The sequence below is a fragment of the Silurus aristotelis genome (assembly GCF_946808225.1).
Source record: "Silurus aristotelis genome assembly, chromosome: 6".
Lineage (NCBI taxonomy): Eukaryota > Metazoa > Chordata > Actinopteri > Siluriformes > Siluridae > Silurus > Silurus aristotelis.
In genome coordinates, this window is record NC_139579.1 from 2,123,305 (window position 1) to 2,139,149 (window position 15,845).

General features: G+C 42.5%; 1 protein-coding gene across 1 annotated transcript in view; it reads right to left on the minus strand.

Moving 5' to 3' along the window:
- pkn1b (protein kinase N1b) overlaps window positions 1–13,116 on the minus strand; it is a 23,170-nt gene extending 10,054 nt beyond the window's left edge. Inside the window, 7 exon segments of the mRNA XM_083545310.1 lie at window positions 122–289; window positions 610–823; window positions 1,521–1,666; window positions 2,593–2,713; window positions 4,843–4,988; window positions 5,068–5,365; window positions 12,717–13,116. Of these exon segments, the coding sequence (XP_083401436.1) occupies window positions 122–289; window positions 610–823; window positions 1,521–1,666; window positions 2,593–2,713; window positions 4,843–4,988; window positions 5,068–5,365; window positions 12,717–12,809 (1,186 nt within the window). The 5' untranslated portion in view covers window positions 12,810–13,116.
- Window positions 13,117–15,845: the final 2,729 nt, after the last annotated feature.

The window sequence follows — 15,845 nt, forward strand, 5'->3', positions numbered from 1 at the left end:
AGATGGACACATATAGTTCTTATGAAAAGATTCTTTCACACACACACACACACACACACACACACACACACACACACACACACACACACACACACACACACACACACAAACACACACTTACAGGAAAGCTCTTCATGTTTGCTGGGCATTTTGAGACTCAGGCTGCTGAGCTTGAATGATCGTCCATCACCAGGGCTAAAATGCGGCAGCACCACCGCTGAGCTCCTGTTGCGACCAGGGACCACTTCCAACAGACCAACACACCCCAACAAGTGCACCTGTAGCGTGCCTAACACACACACACACACACAAACACACACAGGTACGTGAAGAGAAAAATAAACAGATGTGTTTATATGTGTGTGTGTGTGTGTGTGTGTGTGTGTGTGTGTGTGTGTGTGTGTGTGTGTGTGTGTGTGTGTGTTTATATATGTGTGTGTGTGTGTGTGTGTGTGTGTGTGTGTGTGTGTGTGTGTGTGTGTGTGTGTGTGTATAAAAGAGCAAGAAGAAAAATGCATAGAAGAGAAAGTGAATTTGAGTTCAGAGGATGTTCAGTAATGTGTGTGTGTGTGTGTGTGTGTGTGTGTGTGTGTGTGTGTGTGTGTGTACCTGTGAGTGGCGATGGTTTGCTGAGCGTGCTGTACTGGTTGTGTACGTAGGGGGTGCTGTTGCGTCCACTAAACGCCGAAGATGACTCCAGGATAAGTTCCTCTTTAATGAGACACGCTTTGGGATGATCCTCAGGCAGCTCGCGGAGCCTTTGATCCAGAGACTCCTTTATCAAATCCAGTCTCTGGGATGCCTCCGTCAGCCTGCCCTGAGCCTGAGACGAAAAGAAAAAGAGGAAAGGAGTGAAAAAAAGAAATAAAGAGTGAGAGAGAGAGAGAGAGAGAGAGAGAGAGAGAGAGAGAGAGAGAGAGAGAGATTTTCCAGATTATGATTTTTCTCATTTGTCAGGACCTGACCTCCAAAAATATCAGCAAATGAATTCCTTTCAAACACATCACTGTCATAGCCACCCCCTCCCCCCTCCGGTACTAATCACTTCCTCTACACACAGCCCCGCTTCCAGTTTACAGACTACAGAAAACGCTGTTTAAAAAAAAAGAAAGAAAATGTGCACAGTTTATAGCATCTCTTTTCCAGAGATGTCAGGAAGCTGAACAGAACGCAGAGTCAGCCATAATACAGCGCCCCCTGGAGCACTGGGGGTTAAGGGCCTTACTCAAGGGCCCAAGAGTGGCAGTTTGGTGATACCAGGGATAGATAGATAGATAGATAGATAGATAGATAGATAGATAGATAGATAGATAGATAGATAGATAGATAGATCAAAACTGCTAAACCAATCACACACACACACACACACACACACACACACACACACACACACACACATATGGGTGACAACCTATTATTTTCCACCTACACATACCTAATACCTGCTAATATAGTTATAATTAACAATCTGGCAGCTTGTGTGTGTGTGTGTGTGTGTGTGTGTGTGTGTGTGGTCTAACCTCAGTGATAGCCTTCTTGTCCTGAGCTTTTCCTGCTCCCAGCAGTCTCAGCATGTTCTTGGCTCCTTCAGCCATGGCATGTTCCACACGGTAGTGATGCCACAGCTCTTCGATCCTTAACTCCACACCACACATATCAGTCTTACCTACAGAGAGAGATAGAGAAAGAGAAAAAGAAAGAGAGAAAGGAAGGGAGAGACAAAGAGGGACTGATATTTTGGAAACGAGCAACAGACCTCATACTGTCTTTAACTATTACAGGTGTGTCTGTGTGTTTGAAACATGGTTGTATTCGTCCTGCAGGTGGAGCTGTGGATCCACCAAACCTCAACACACTGACTCACAATTAGATTTTTTTTTTTACCAGGCAGTGATCAGAGAAAAGCCCATTAAACTCCATTAAAGCATCACTCTTCATGTGTGTGGGGGTGGGGGATGGGGGGGGTAACACTTCCTCTCTTTATTTGCTCTCTGCTTCTTAGTTGTTTTATTATTCATTGTATGAGTGATATATGGATGTGGTGCTTTTCTACAATGCAGATTAGTAAAATACTACAGTAAATTCATAAAATAGATGAGACAGGTGCAGGAGTGTAAAGGAAGTGAGACAGGTGCAGGAGGGTAAAGGTGGTGAGACAGGTGCAGGAGTGTAAAGGAGGTGAGACAGGTGCAGGAGGGTAAAGGTGGTGAGACAGGTGCAGGAGAGTAAAGGTGGTGAGACAGGTGCAGGAGGGTAAAGGTGGTGAGACAGGTGCAGAAAAATAAAGGTGGTGAGACAGGTGCAGGAGTGTAAAGGAGGTGAGACAGGTGCAGGAGTGTAAATGTGGTGAGACAGGTGCAGATAAATAAAGGAGGTGAGACTGGTACAGAAGGGGAAAAGGTGATGAGACAGGTGCAGGAAAGTAAAGGTGGTGAGACAGGTGTAGTGGTGGTAAAACAGATAAAGAATGTGGTTAGACATGGGAGTGAGTGTAGTGGTGGTGAGACAGGTGCAGGGAAGTAGCAGTGGTGAGACAGGTGCAGAAGCAGGGGTAAGACAGGTGCAGAATGGGGGGAGGGGGGTGATATCTACCCTGGGAGTTGGCTGTGTGCTCCGTGACCTGCTTGGCTTTGTGGATCTGCATGCGGATGAAGTCGATCTTGGTCTTGCTGTCCTGCAGCATCTGCTGTGTGGCCTGCAGCAGCTTTTTGTCCTGGGAGAGACACCATACACAGAGAAGATCACACACCTGTCTCACACACCTGTCTCGCATATCTCATGTGTCAGAGCAGGAATAGCAGATCAGTTTCTCGGTGTATAGCAAACACACACACACACACACACACACACACACACGTGACAGGAAGGAAGAGATGGTGCGAGACACAGACACAAACTCATACAGCTGCTACACAACGCCTGTGTGGAATGAGCAGGTCACAGAAACGTCGATCATCTGATCACTGATGGTGTGGTGGTGCAATTTTGGGAAAGTGGAGCAGAGAAAGCACGCAGACACACACACACACGCACACACACACACACACACGCACACACACACACACACACACACACACACTCAAGACTCAGAACCAGAGCACCTCTGGTCCATTAGCACAATTACAATGGGTTACATCAGAGACACCACAAAACACCATGTACAAGTCAGACATCTTCTAGATCAAATAGAGCGTCTCGAAAAAATTGGGACAGCGCAACAAAAGTCTGGACACATTTTTTTTTTATACAATTAAACTGTCGTTTAAACATTTTTCAACTAATGAGGTTATTTTACAGCAGGTCAGTAAGATGATTGGGTATAAATAATGTATCCTACACTTTCTGTGGTCAGAAAGTTTAATCGAAATTATTTTTTCTTTTTTTTGGAAACTATGAACACCACGTCCTCCGTACTAAAGAGGAGAGGGACCATCTGGCTTGTTATCAGCGCTCAGTTCAAAAAACGGCATCTCTGATGGTATGGCGGTGCATTAGTGCCTGTGGAATGGGCTACTTGCACATTTAGAAAGTCTCCATCAACGCTGAATGGTATCTACAGGTTTCAGAAAAAAACAAACGCTTCCATCCAGAAAATGTCTTTTCCCGGGAAGGCCTTAGATATTTGAGCAAGACAATGCTAACTGCATACTGCATCTATTACAATAGCATGACTTCATAGTAGAAGATTTCAGGTGCTGAACCGGCCTGTCTGCAGTCTAGAATTTTCACCATTTAAAAACATTTGGTGCATCATGAAAACGAAAAACACAACAAAGAAAACCCAGAACTGTTGAGCAGCTAAAATCCGTATCAGACATGTATGGGACAACATTCCTCTCCCAAAACTTCAGCAACTGGTCTCCTCCGTTTCCAGATATATGCCGACAGAAGACAGAAGAAAATGGTATATATTCTGAGTTTAATTAGATTTTGGTAATTTTTTTGTGAATAGAATTTGAGATTAGACATTTGAGATTTGCAAATCATTGCTTTCTGTTTTAGTTAACATTTTATCCAGTGTCCAAACAGGTTTGGAATTTTTAGGAATTATGGTTGAATATTGCCAAAATGTTCCTTTTCTAGCCTAATTCTGTCCGTCCGTCCGTCCGTCCGTCCGTCTGTCTGTCTGGTTATTTTCTGTGTAGAAGATTTGTAGATTTGAAAATGGAAATGATTTTGAACACACCAGCTGAGTTTGAGAATTATTGTTTGCCACTAATAGACGCCTAATCAACATCTCTTGAGTCCAACACCTTGGTGGTGTTGATGCATGAACCCCTGACCTACTGATCAGTAACTCAGAGCCTTAACCATTGAGATACCAGTTTCCGCTATATGGCCACAAATATTTACACCAACATGGCCAAAATACGTACACACCCGACCAAGATATCTATATATAGCTCTTCTTCAAACTGTTACCGTGAAGTTTGACTCACACAGTTGTGTAGAACGTCTTTTTACACTGTAGCTTTACATAGCCAGCTCCATGAAGAAATGGTCTGCTATATTTTGAATGAAAGAACTGAAAAAGAACCTATTGGGGTGAACTTTAAGTGAATCCTCTTCACCCAACATCAGTACCTAATCTCACTAGAAACATTAATCTTTAAAGCCTTGGCCCCAAAACCTGAAAAGTTTGAATAGGAGAGTGGAGCTTGATAGCCAACAAAGGGAAAGAAATCTGGATTGATGGTGTGATGGACAGGGATGCAAAAACTTTTAGTGATATGGTGTATTTCAGTGTGAAGTTGTCTTGGGGTGGTGACCCCAAGCACTGATAAGGAACAAAATATTGTGTGTGTGTGTGTGTGTGTGTGTGTGTGTGTGTGTGTGTATTACCTTAGTTACTCCGTTGGCATAGATGGGAATCATGTTCTCTGCTCCCTGTTTGACCTTCAGCTCGATGTTCAGCTGCCGTTCAAGAGCCATGATGCGCTCCTGATTGGCTGACGTTCGACCAGGTGTCCCCGAATGCGGGAGGTCGTCTGAGGGTCAAACGTACAGTATGAGAATTTGATAGAGTGATCACATGTTGTGTAATGTACATGTACTCCACATCCTCACCCTTGCTGTCATCGTGTCCTTTCACCATGATGTGTGCGTCCAGTTCCTGCAGCTGCGTGTGTAAAGCGTCCAGCTTGCGTTTGGACGAGCGTAACTGGTTCTCCACCTGGTGCGCGGTGCGTTTGTCGTTGATGGCGCGTCGCAGGTTCTCCGCTCCCTCCTTGATCTTCAGCTCTTTGCGGATCTCGCGGCGAATTCTCTCGCGCTGCTCCTCCAGAATCTGCTGCACACCCGAGTCGGAGAAATCAGAGCTTGGGTCCAAACCCAGCTGCTCCAGGACTGAACCACCAGGCTCTACCTGAGAGATAGAGAGAGAGAGAGAGAGAGAGAGAGAGAGAGAGAGAGAGAGAGAGAGAGAGAGAGAGAGAGAGAGCAACAGTGGTGTGATATAGATGTTTGGTCAAGTTCATGATTGTCTGAGGAAGGTTAATAATAAGCTTCACCCTCAGTAAGACAGGAAACCAGTCACTTTATAATCATTTGTCTTCTATTTTCATTTGTAAGGCCCATAAACCATGTGTGGAAAAAAGGAAATTAGCAAAAACAAAGATGCTTTACAACTTAAAACAAAACAAATAGAGCCAGCAAATAATCTTTTAGCTGCTAGCACATGCTAGTGAAGCTTCTCCCCAAACAGAATGCTAGTTTATACACTATATGGACAAATGTTTGTGGACACTTGAGGATAATTTTGGTATGTGCTTCCTATTTCACATTTAGTCCCCATTTGCTCTTATAATCAGGGTTGGGCAAAGATACATCAAAATCAATTGGTCTATTTGATCTGTTCCTTCACCATCACATCGACTCAGCTGATTTAGTAAACAATGTTTGATAGAAACAGCTTTTCTCTGGTGGAGTCACGAAATAAATCTGACACATGCAACCAGTTAACAGATTAAATATTCACATACGTGTCCCAGTGATCTTTCAGATGAAGGAGAGTTTTAAAGTAATTAACACTTTGATGTTGAACAGTTTTTAAATGAATCATAATTGAATGCTAATGTAGTTACTTGGTGTTTGGTGATGAAGGGCTGCTTTACATCAGTGACACTGATTTAATATCAAAATAGTCATTCATAAGGAAACGACTGATTCCACCTGCATTTATAGCAACTAGTTTCTAACGAATTAATCATTTGATTGTTGATCATAAATTTAATAATATGTCGTGTCAGCAGTCATTCATGCAATGGAATGCAAACATCATGATCCTACTAAACAGTTACTTCAATACGGTTACGATATTCGGCATCAAATATTTATTTATGGGTCATCGGACGCATATTTGAAAACTGGCAGCTGCACGTTTCTTACCTTCACCATCTTCTTCCATATGGATCATTTTCTGTTCTGATCTCTACAAGTCTGAGCAAAATACGGAGTAGGCACCAATCAGAGGCTGCACTTTTATGATGTCATCATGTAGAACTTCTTACAAAGTATTTTACAGTCTTTTACTACTACATACAATACTACAAGGGTGTAAGTAGGTACAGATGTAGGTGAGGTGAGGAGGCCTGGGGTGCAGAGGTCATCCCAAAGGGTTGGAGCTCAATAGCAGGAGATCTTCCACACACTTCATGGAGCTGGTTTTTGTGCACAGGAGCATTGTCATGCTTGAACAGGTTTGGGTTGCCAAGTAAAGTCAAGTGAGGGGAAGATTTCATTCATCCTATACAATTGTGTGCCTCCATCGTTGTGCTGAAAGTTTGGGGAAGAACCACATACGGCTGTAAAAAGAGTTTCACGGTGTCGTTTAGATCACTCGTGCATTAGCGTGTTTAGAGAAGAACGCATTATTTGCGAAGCAGCAACCCACAGCAGTAAAACCAAGCGCCTGAGTCAGCAACTTAACACTAACTGGAGAAGTTAACATCGATTTTATACCATTCGGGCCGTAGTGCATTACTACAGAGACAACAAATACACAACCTAAGTGCATATCTGCAAAAGACACATTACTGTAAATACACATATGAGAGAGAGAGAGAGAGAGAGAGAGAGAGAGAGAGAGAGAGAGAGAGAGAGAGAGAGAGAGAGAGAGAGAGAGAGAAGAGAAAGAAAGAGACCCACATAATAAACCTCAGATGGTTCACTTTGTTTAAAGCTAAGTGCCCTAAATCCACATTCCAAAGCATGGTTGAATTCTCAAATCAGAAGACACAGAAGATGTCACAATGTTTCTGAACATCTTAATAATAAAGTCATAGTCATTATTTTATGGGCCGTCATGGAGATGGTCATGTTGTAAAAACTGTAGAAGGAGTCTCCAGTGCCAGCGCTTGGTAACAATAACAAAGGGGAAATTTTAATTCGAAAAGCCATCATTTATTGTTAAATACAGATATGATAAATATATATATGGCATTTTTCAGAGGGCCGTTGCAAATGTGGGGGTGGGACGTATTCGGCCCGTGGGCTGTAGTTTGGTGACCAAAGCGGAAGAAGAGATTTTTTCATACAGACACGTCCAGGAAATGTTTGCTATTTTCAAAGCTAAACCGAAACCAAGCATCAGCAGGGCAGTGTAGATGACATCTAAAAGGGCTAATTTGAGGCTTTTAAGTGAAGCATTGACATTATAGAACATGATCTGGTCATGCAACCTAATATGCTTAGAATACAGGCCTGAAATATAATTATGAGCTTTAGGAACTGCACATGGAGCGTTTGGTGTAAAGACCATGTGCATATTGTTATGTGATGACACGACCGTCAGTCTGATTACAACATATCAGCGCCAGTTAGATTCCACCTCATGAATATTTCAGAAATTGGACTTGTGGATAAGCAACCTCTTAATCAATACTCAACATTCTACACATGCTGTTTTTCCATCATTGAACATTAAAGGCTCTGGAAATGGAGGAGTTGGTGTCGAATCTGAAATGAACTCAGATGTTTAGCTAATTTATTGCTCAAGAGCTCCTGGTTCTACAACTCCAACTGACAAAACTGTAGAAAAAACATTACTCATAATAACACACTCTGGTGCTCATGATATTTCTCTCTCTGGTGTTTGTAGTTTTCCCTTAGAGTCTGGTTCCTCTCCAGGTTTTCTCCTCAAACCATCTAAAGGAGTTGTTCCTGCCAAAGTTGCCCCAGGCCCCAAGCCCCAGGCGCTATAGAAATAAACTTGAATTGAAGGTTTGAAACTCAACGCTGCGTCGAGCAAAGCGGAGCGAAACGAGGATCCTCGCTAACGCGGGGTCCGATTTCCTGCGACGCAAAAAAGAGTTCTTACTCAGATCGATGCTAACATGATGACAGCAGCATTAAATTAGATCAGAATCTGATGTGGATGAATGTCAATGGATGTGGATGGATGAACACACACACACACACACACACACACACACACACACACACACACACACACACACACACACACAATATCTTACATTATCTGGCATGCGCTTCCATTTATTTTCCTCCTGCTCACTCTACAAGACACACACACACACACACACACACACACACACACACACACACGCATGCCACATAATACCGAGCTCAACGGGCCAGCAGTTAGTTTGCTGCTGAACTTTATTAGATGCTCACAGAGGGCTTTGTGAAGCAGAAGTCGATGAAGTGCAGAGCTGATTACACAGCAGAAGCTGATGCAGACCATCAGGGACACGTCCACATCGCTCACTTGTTGTTTTTATCCAAAACTGTTTCCACAAACTTGGAGGTACACAATTGTCCAGGACGTCTTTGGATGCTGTAGAATGAAATTTTCCGTTCACTTGAACTCTGAGATTCAAACCTGTTCCAGCATGACAAGTGAACAACGCCAGCTCCATGAAGATCTGCTTCCCATGGGTTGTGAGTGTGTGGAAGATCTTCTGCTATAGAGCTCCAACACCTTTGGGATGAACGTGAATGCTGACTGCACCCTAGGCCTTCTCACCTCACCTACATCAGGACCTGACTTTACTCACAGCCATGTGGCTGAATGAAATCTTAATCAAATCTAGTGAAACATCTTCCCAGAAGAGTAGAGCTTATTATAACAGTAAATGGGGACTAAATGTGCAATGGGAAGCTCAATAAACACATATTCATCTTACAGTCAGGTGTCCACATCCACATCACTTCCCACCCTGACCAGTGAGAAGTAAATAGAGAGAAGTAAGATGTTTCACCGCGATTAGCATAACATTATGACCACCTGCTCAATATTGTGTTGTCCCCCCCCCAAAAAAAAATCAGCCTTGATCATTCTACCATTAACAGCATGAACTTCTTCAGCAGTTTGAGCTACAGGAGCTTGTCTGTTGAATCGGACCACACGGAACAGCCTTCGCTCCCCACGTGCATCAATGAGCCTCAGCACTGTTCCTTCCTTGGAGCACTTTTGATAGACCAGGAACAGCCCACAAGAGCTGCAGTTTTGGAGATGCTCAGACCCAGACGTCTAGACGTCACAATTTGTCAAAATCCTTGCAGCCATTTTTCCTGCTTCTAACATCAACTTTGAGGGCAAAATGTTCACTTAATGTCTAATAAATAAATGCACACACTAACAGGTGCCATGATGAAGAGATCATCAGTGTTCTTCACTTCACCAGTCATAATGGTTTAAAGTTATAATTGATCGGTGTGTTTCCCAGACACCAAATCTGTTCATCCTCAATGACACAATAAAGCTAAAATAGCTTGAAAATGACCATTTATTTTTTTTAGCAAATTATATCAACTCCAACACTAACAGCAAATTCTGTTCAAGTAAATCCACACACAAACACACACATGATGGAAATGAGTCATTTGAAAGCCTCGAACAAATTACGACCGGCTTCTTTAAAACTAGTCATACACGTGAACATCAGCACACGGCTGTCTGAGTCACTGACGGGCTTCATCCCTACACGCCGTGTACTCACAGAACATAAATCTCATCAGAATGGAACACGAACAATGTCACTACGTCTCTAAGTGCTAACCAACGCGGTTATTTACGGTCTGATGAGTAAAACAGGTAAACTGTGCCTTTAAATGTGACTGTCCCTTTAATAGAGTGCGAGAGCAACAAGGACAATGATGCACAGAGGAGTTAGCATGAAGAACTTCTAAATTTTCCACGCTGACTGCACCCCAGACCTCCTCACCTCACCCACAAAATCTACTGGAACATCTGCTCTTTCATACGCAAATGGAGACTAAATGTGGAATGGGATGTTCAAAAAGAAGCACATACCCATCTAATGGTCAGGTGTCCACAAAGCTTTTGGACATGATACATATTTTATTGTGTTTTTCACAATGACTGCACTCCTGACGTTACTAACTAGCTGAATAATCTCAAAGCTCCACAACCAAACTTTGGTGGAACATCTTTTTAGAAGACTGGAGCTTATTATAACAGACAAGCTGTGATTTCAAAGTGCTGTAAAAAAAAAAAAAAAAAATGGTGCTTGTAAAAGGCTTTTAGTTGTTTTTAGAGGAAGCAGTTGAATCAGTGGTTTGAGGAAGGAATTGTGTTTCTCTATGCAAAGGTGAAAAACCAGGGCACTGAAAGAACTGTGTAGCGGAAAATATGCCATCTTAAATAGCGTGAAATAGACTTGAATAATACTCTGTTTAAGTAGTGCTGGGAGAAAAGAAAAGAGCCGTCACAAGCAGATGCAATGCAATCCTGCGATTTGTGTTTAGCGCAGGAGATTAGATCTGAAGCGCTGCTGCTGAGCAAACACACACTAGACGCGTTTAGAAATTCTAAAATGTTTTTTATGAAGAAATAACTGAATATGTCAAATTAACCTTTTCAGGATCGATTTCCAGCTTCTGTTCCGGCTTTATGCGAAGCAACATCGCCATGTCACTCTATAGAGCTGTACATAGAGGACATTTTACTCTATAGAGCTGTACATAGAGGACATTACACTCTATAGAGCTGTACATAGAGCACATTTCACTCTATAGAGCTGTACATAGAGGACATTACACTCTATATAGCTGTACAAAGAGGACATTACACTCTATAGAGCTGTACATGGAGCACATTTCACTCTATAGAGCTGTACATGGAGGACATGTTAATCTATTGAGCTGTACATAGAGGACATTACACTCTATAGAGCTGTACAAAGAGCACATTTCACTCCATAGAGCTGTACATAGAGGACATTACACTCTATAGAGCTGTACATAGAGCACATTTCACTCTATAGAGCTGTACATAGAGGACATTACACTCTATATAGCTGTACAAAGAGGACATTACACTCTATAGAGCTGTACATGGAGCACATTTCACTCTATAGAGCTGTACATGGAGGACATTTTAATCTATTGAGCTGTACATAGAGGACATTACACTCTATAGAGCTGTACAAAGAGCACATTTCACTCCATAGAGCTGTACATAGAGGACATTACACTCTATAGAGCTGCACATAGAGCACATTTCACTCTATAGAGCTGTACATAGAGGACATTTTACTCTATAGAGCTGTACATAGAGGACATTTGAATCTATTGAGCTGTACATAGAGGACATTTTACTCTATAGAGCTGTACATAGAGGACATTTTAATCTATTGAGCTGTACATAGAGGACATTTCACTCTATAGAGCTGTACATAGAGCACATTTCACTCTATAGAGCTGCACATAGAGGACATTACACTCTATAGAGCTGTACATGGAGCACATTTCACTCTATAGAGCTGTACATGGAGGACATTTTAATCTATTGAGCTGTACATAGAGGACATTACACTCTATAGAGCTGTACAAAGAGCACATTTCACTCTATAGAGCTGTACATAGAGGACATTACACTCTATAGAGCTGTACAAAGAGGACATTACACTCTATAGAGCTGCACATAGAGGACATTACACTCTATAGAGCTGTACATAGAGGACATTACACTCTATAGAGCTGTACATAGAGGACATTTCACTCTATAGAGCTGTACATAGAGCACATTTTAATCTATAGAGCTGTACATAGAGGACATTTTAATCTATAGAGTGTACATAGAGCACGTTTCACTCTATACTATAGATACTCTAGAGTCTATAGAGTGTACATAAGGTCTATAGAAGGACTATATGTGACTATAAGTGAATTAAAAAAGGACAAATGTATATATTTAGTATAAGAAGAATGAAACACTCAGGAACATGCTGTTTAGAGTCACATATCAACACTGCTTCCCTACACCCTTACCTCGATAACCTGCACTTTTAAACTTGTAGTAGTTTGTGGTTTTTTTTGCCTGTTACAGGAACTCTTATATGATCACATGATGTCTGCGCTGATTCAGGTCATAGTGTGGCGTATTTGCAGAAGCCATGGACACGCCCACGCTCCGGACGAACGAGGAGGAAGAGCACAAGTGTGTCGATGGTACGCAAATCTGACTCTGATCACCGCATGAAAGGAATAAGGAGTGACGCGAGGCCAAAAAACTTCCGATTAACGTCTGAGTAACGTCTGATTGACATCTGAGTATCGCAATAATCTTCATGGCATCGCAAAATCATAAAAGTATTGATGGTGTAAGTCATCACGATATCAGAAGCAGAATATCGTATCGACCCATCCCCTGCAGTGTAGCAATAAATCAAGAAATAAATCGAGAAACAAAGAGAGAAAACGAGATTCTTTTCACATCAGTGAGTTCTTACCAGAGTCTCGGTCTCGAAAGAAGTCTCAGAGAGGAAGGAGGCGTCTCCTCCCTGCTCCTCCGAGCTCTCGCTCAGCGCTCCTTCACTTGCCATCACCTCCAACTTCTCCCCACCTAAACAACCTCACGACCAGCTGGACTGCCTCGCCTCTTACCTCCTCAAAACAACCCTCTGTTTCTTGCTCTTCCAGTCTCTTTCTCTTTAGCCAGGTTCTACTCTCACTTCCTCCACATGCTAGCAAATGTGTAGAGAGAGAGACACAGAGAAGGAAAGAGACCGACAGAGAGAAAGAGAAAGAGAGAGAAAGAGAGAGAGAGAGAGAGAGAGAGAGAGAGAGAGACTTGTCACCGCCCCAATTTCCTGCTTGTATATAAACCAAGAGGAAGGCCTATGCCAGCTTGCACATCTACCTGACCACACACAAACACACACACACACACACACACACACACACACACACACACATATGTATACACACACACACACATAGATTTAACCAAAGAGTGTGTGATTTCAGAACACATAGTGCACGTCACTTCCTGTTACCAACTTGAGAGACGGACGAATGATAACGTCCCAGTAACGGAAGGAACATGCAGCAATATAGCAGGAGTCAGTGAATGTGTGTGTGTGTGTGTGTGTGTGTGTGTGTGTGTGTGTGTGTGTGTGTGTGTTAAAGTTTTAATGCTTGCAGGTTGAGTTGCAGGTATAAATAGCTCGAGACTGTCTCCGTCAAAGGCCGAGAAAACAAAATACACACCTCAGCGCTCTCTTTCTCACACACACACACACACACACACACACACACACACACACACACACACACACACACACACACACACAGACACACACCTTTTTTTCATGGCATGTGACTCTCTCTATATCTAATCAAAAGCCAGACCTATCTTTCTCTCAGAGCACAGAGGTGCTCAAGTAACACAAACACACAAGGTATATATATATATATACACACACACACACACACACACACACACACACACACATACACACACACACACACACACACATATACACACACACACATACTGGCTTGAGTCTTAGTAACAGTCATTAAGAACATCCTAATTAGTTCCTAGTACCTATGTGGTTTGAAGGTGTGGGCTGGCATGCAGTGAGTTTGTGTGTGTGTGTGTGTGTGTGTGTGTGTGTGTGTGTGTGTGTGTGTGTGTGTGTGTGTGAGAAAAATAGAGACTGCTGAGGTGTGTAGGGTTTTCTCGTCCTGTCTTTCCTTCATCAGAGGCCTATAATAGTTTAGATGTTGTGAAAATTCTTCCTCGTACACTTCACACTCCAGCGCAGCAGGCCAAATGTTTATGGACACCTGACCATAAGATTTCTTCGTGCTCCTTTTTGGAACATCCCAGCGCACTTTTAGTCTCAATTTCCCCTTGTAATGAGCTCCACTCTTCTGGAAAGATGTTCCACCAGATTCTGTGGAGATTTGTGTGAGATTTCATTTAGAAAAAGTACTGATGGAGGCGAGAAGGTGAGGAGACCTGGGGTGCAGTCAGCGTGAATAATTCAATAGGGTTTACAGCAGGAGATCTTCCACAGACTTTCAAACCATGTAAAGCAGATCTTCGAGATGCCTCCAATTTGTGCTTTGGAGAAGAACCACATATGGCAGATAAAGTCAAGTTGTCTCAATACTTTTGCTCATATCGTATACATGAGCACTTACTCGTGCGCATAATGATTCCACAGCAGTCATATGCAAGTGTGTGTGTGTGTGTGTGTGTGTGTGTGTGCGTGTGTGTGTGTGTGTGTGTTTAATGAAGGACACTCATCGCTCATCACCCCATGAGCAGTGTGTGTTAATTATCGTGTTGCCTTCACCCAGATAATCTCCTGTTCTGAATAAACAGCGAGATGAGAATTTACACACGGATTCTGCCTCAGCTGCGAGTCGCTGTAAATAAAAACGCCTCGAATACACGCGTCTGTGTAATAAACACCACGGGTTTTCGACAGAGACCCGAGGCGTCCTGTTAAACCTTCTGACTGAATCACTAATTCGATCTCTTGAGGCTTCACTGTGTGGTGAATGAATCCAGAGCGTTTTGAGTAATGATTATCGCGTTCCTATCGCAGCTCCTCTGTGTTCAATCTGCACTAATCTGATAAACTAGTGGAGGCCAGGCTGAGAGCAAAAAAAAGGAGATGGAGAAGAAGCAGAAGAAGGAGGAAGAGATGAGGGTGATGGAGAAAAAGAAGGGGGAGGGGGTGTGTGTGTAGAAGGAGGTTTCTTTGACACATAGTAACATCTGATATGCCTGGCAGAGGATTGAGAACATGGCAAACATCTCTGGTGCTGATCAGCGTAACTCGTATTCTCGTATACAGATATCTTGGAATAACTCTGGACCATAAACTCAGATAAGATGCGTGGAGTGATCATGTAAGAAGCTCGAACAGAGAATGTAATTCTTAAAGACACGACTTTCCCTTAATGTCCATGGTTTTTGATGTTTTATGGGTCTTTTATTGAAAGCATTAAAACGTTTTGTGTGATTTGCTGGTATGGAGATGCTTCAGAGGCTCAGAGAAGGTCACTGGGGAAGGTGGAAACAATGGCAAGTGAACTGTTATATGGATAAAGTTATGGAGTATAGAAAGTGTGTGTGTGTGTGTGTGTGTGTGTGTGTGTGTGTGTGTGTGTGTGTGTGTGTGTGTGTGTGTGTGTGTGTGTGTGTGTGTGTGTGTGTGTGTAAAGAAAGAGTAGTGAATAAGGCTTACATCATCGCAAATGATAAAAGGCCTTCTTTATCTTACACCTTTCAATCGTGACCATCTGGCTGATGCTATTGTGCTTCTAGATGTTTGAAAAATAGGTCAAAATGATAAGAGAATGAGAAGAAGTGAGAATAAGAAGAAGGAGAGGAGAGTGACAAGATGGGCAAGACAGAGAAAGAGAAGAAGACTTAGAAAAATAAGAAGAAGTCAGAGAAGAAAGAGAAGAAGAAGACGGACAATGAGAAGAAGGAGAAGTAGGAAAAGAAAGAGGAGGAAAAGAAAAAGAAAGGAAGCAGAAGGTGAAGAAGAAAAGGAGAAGCAGAAAAAACAAAAGAAGAAGAAAAAGAAAAGGATCAGGAGAGGGAAAAAGAGAAG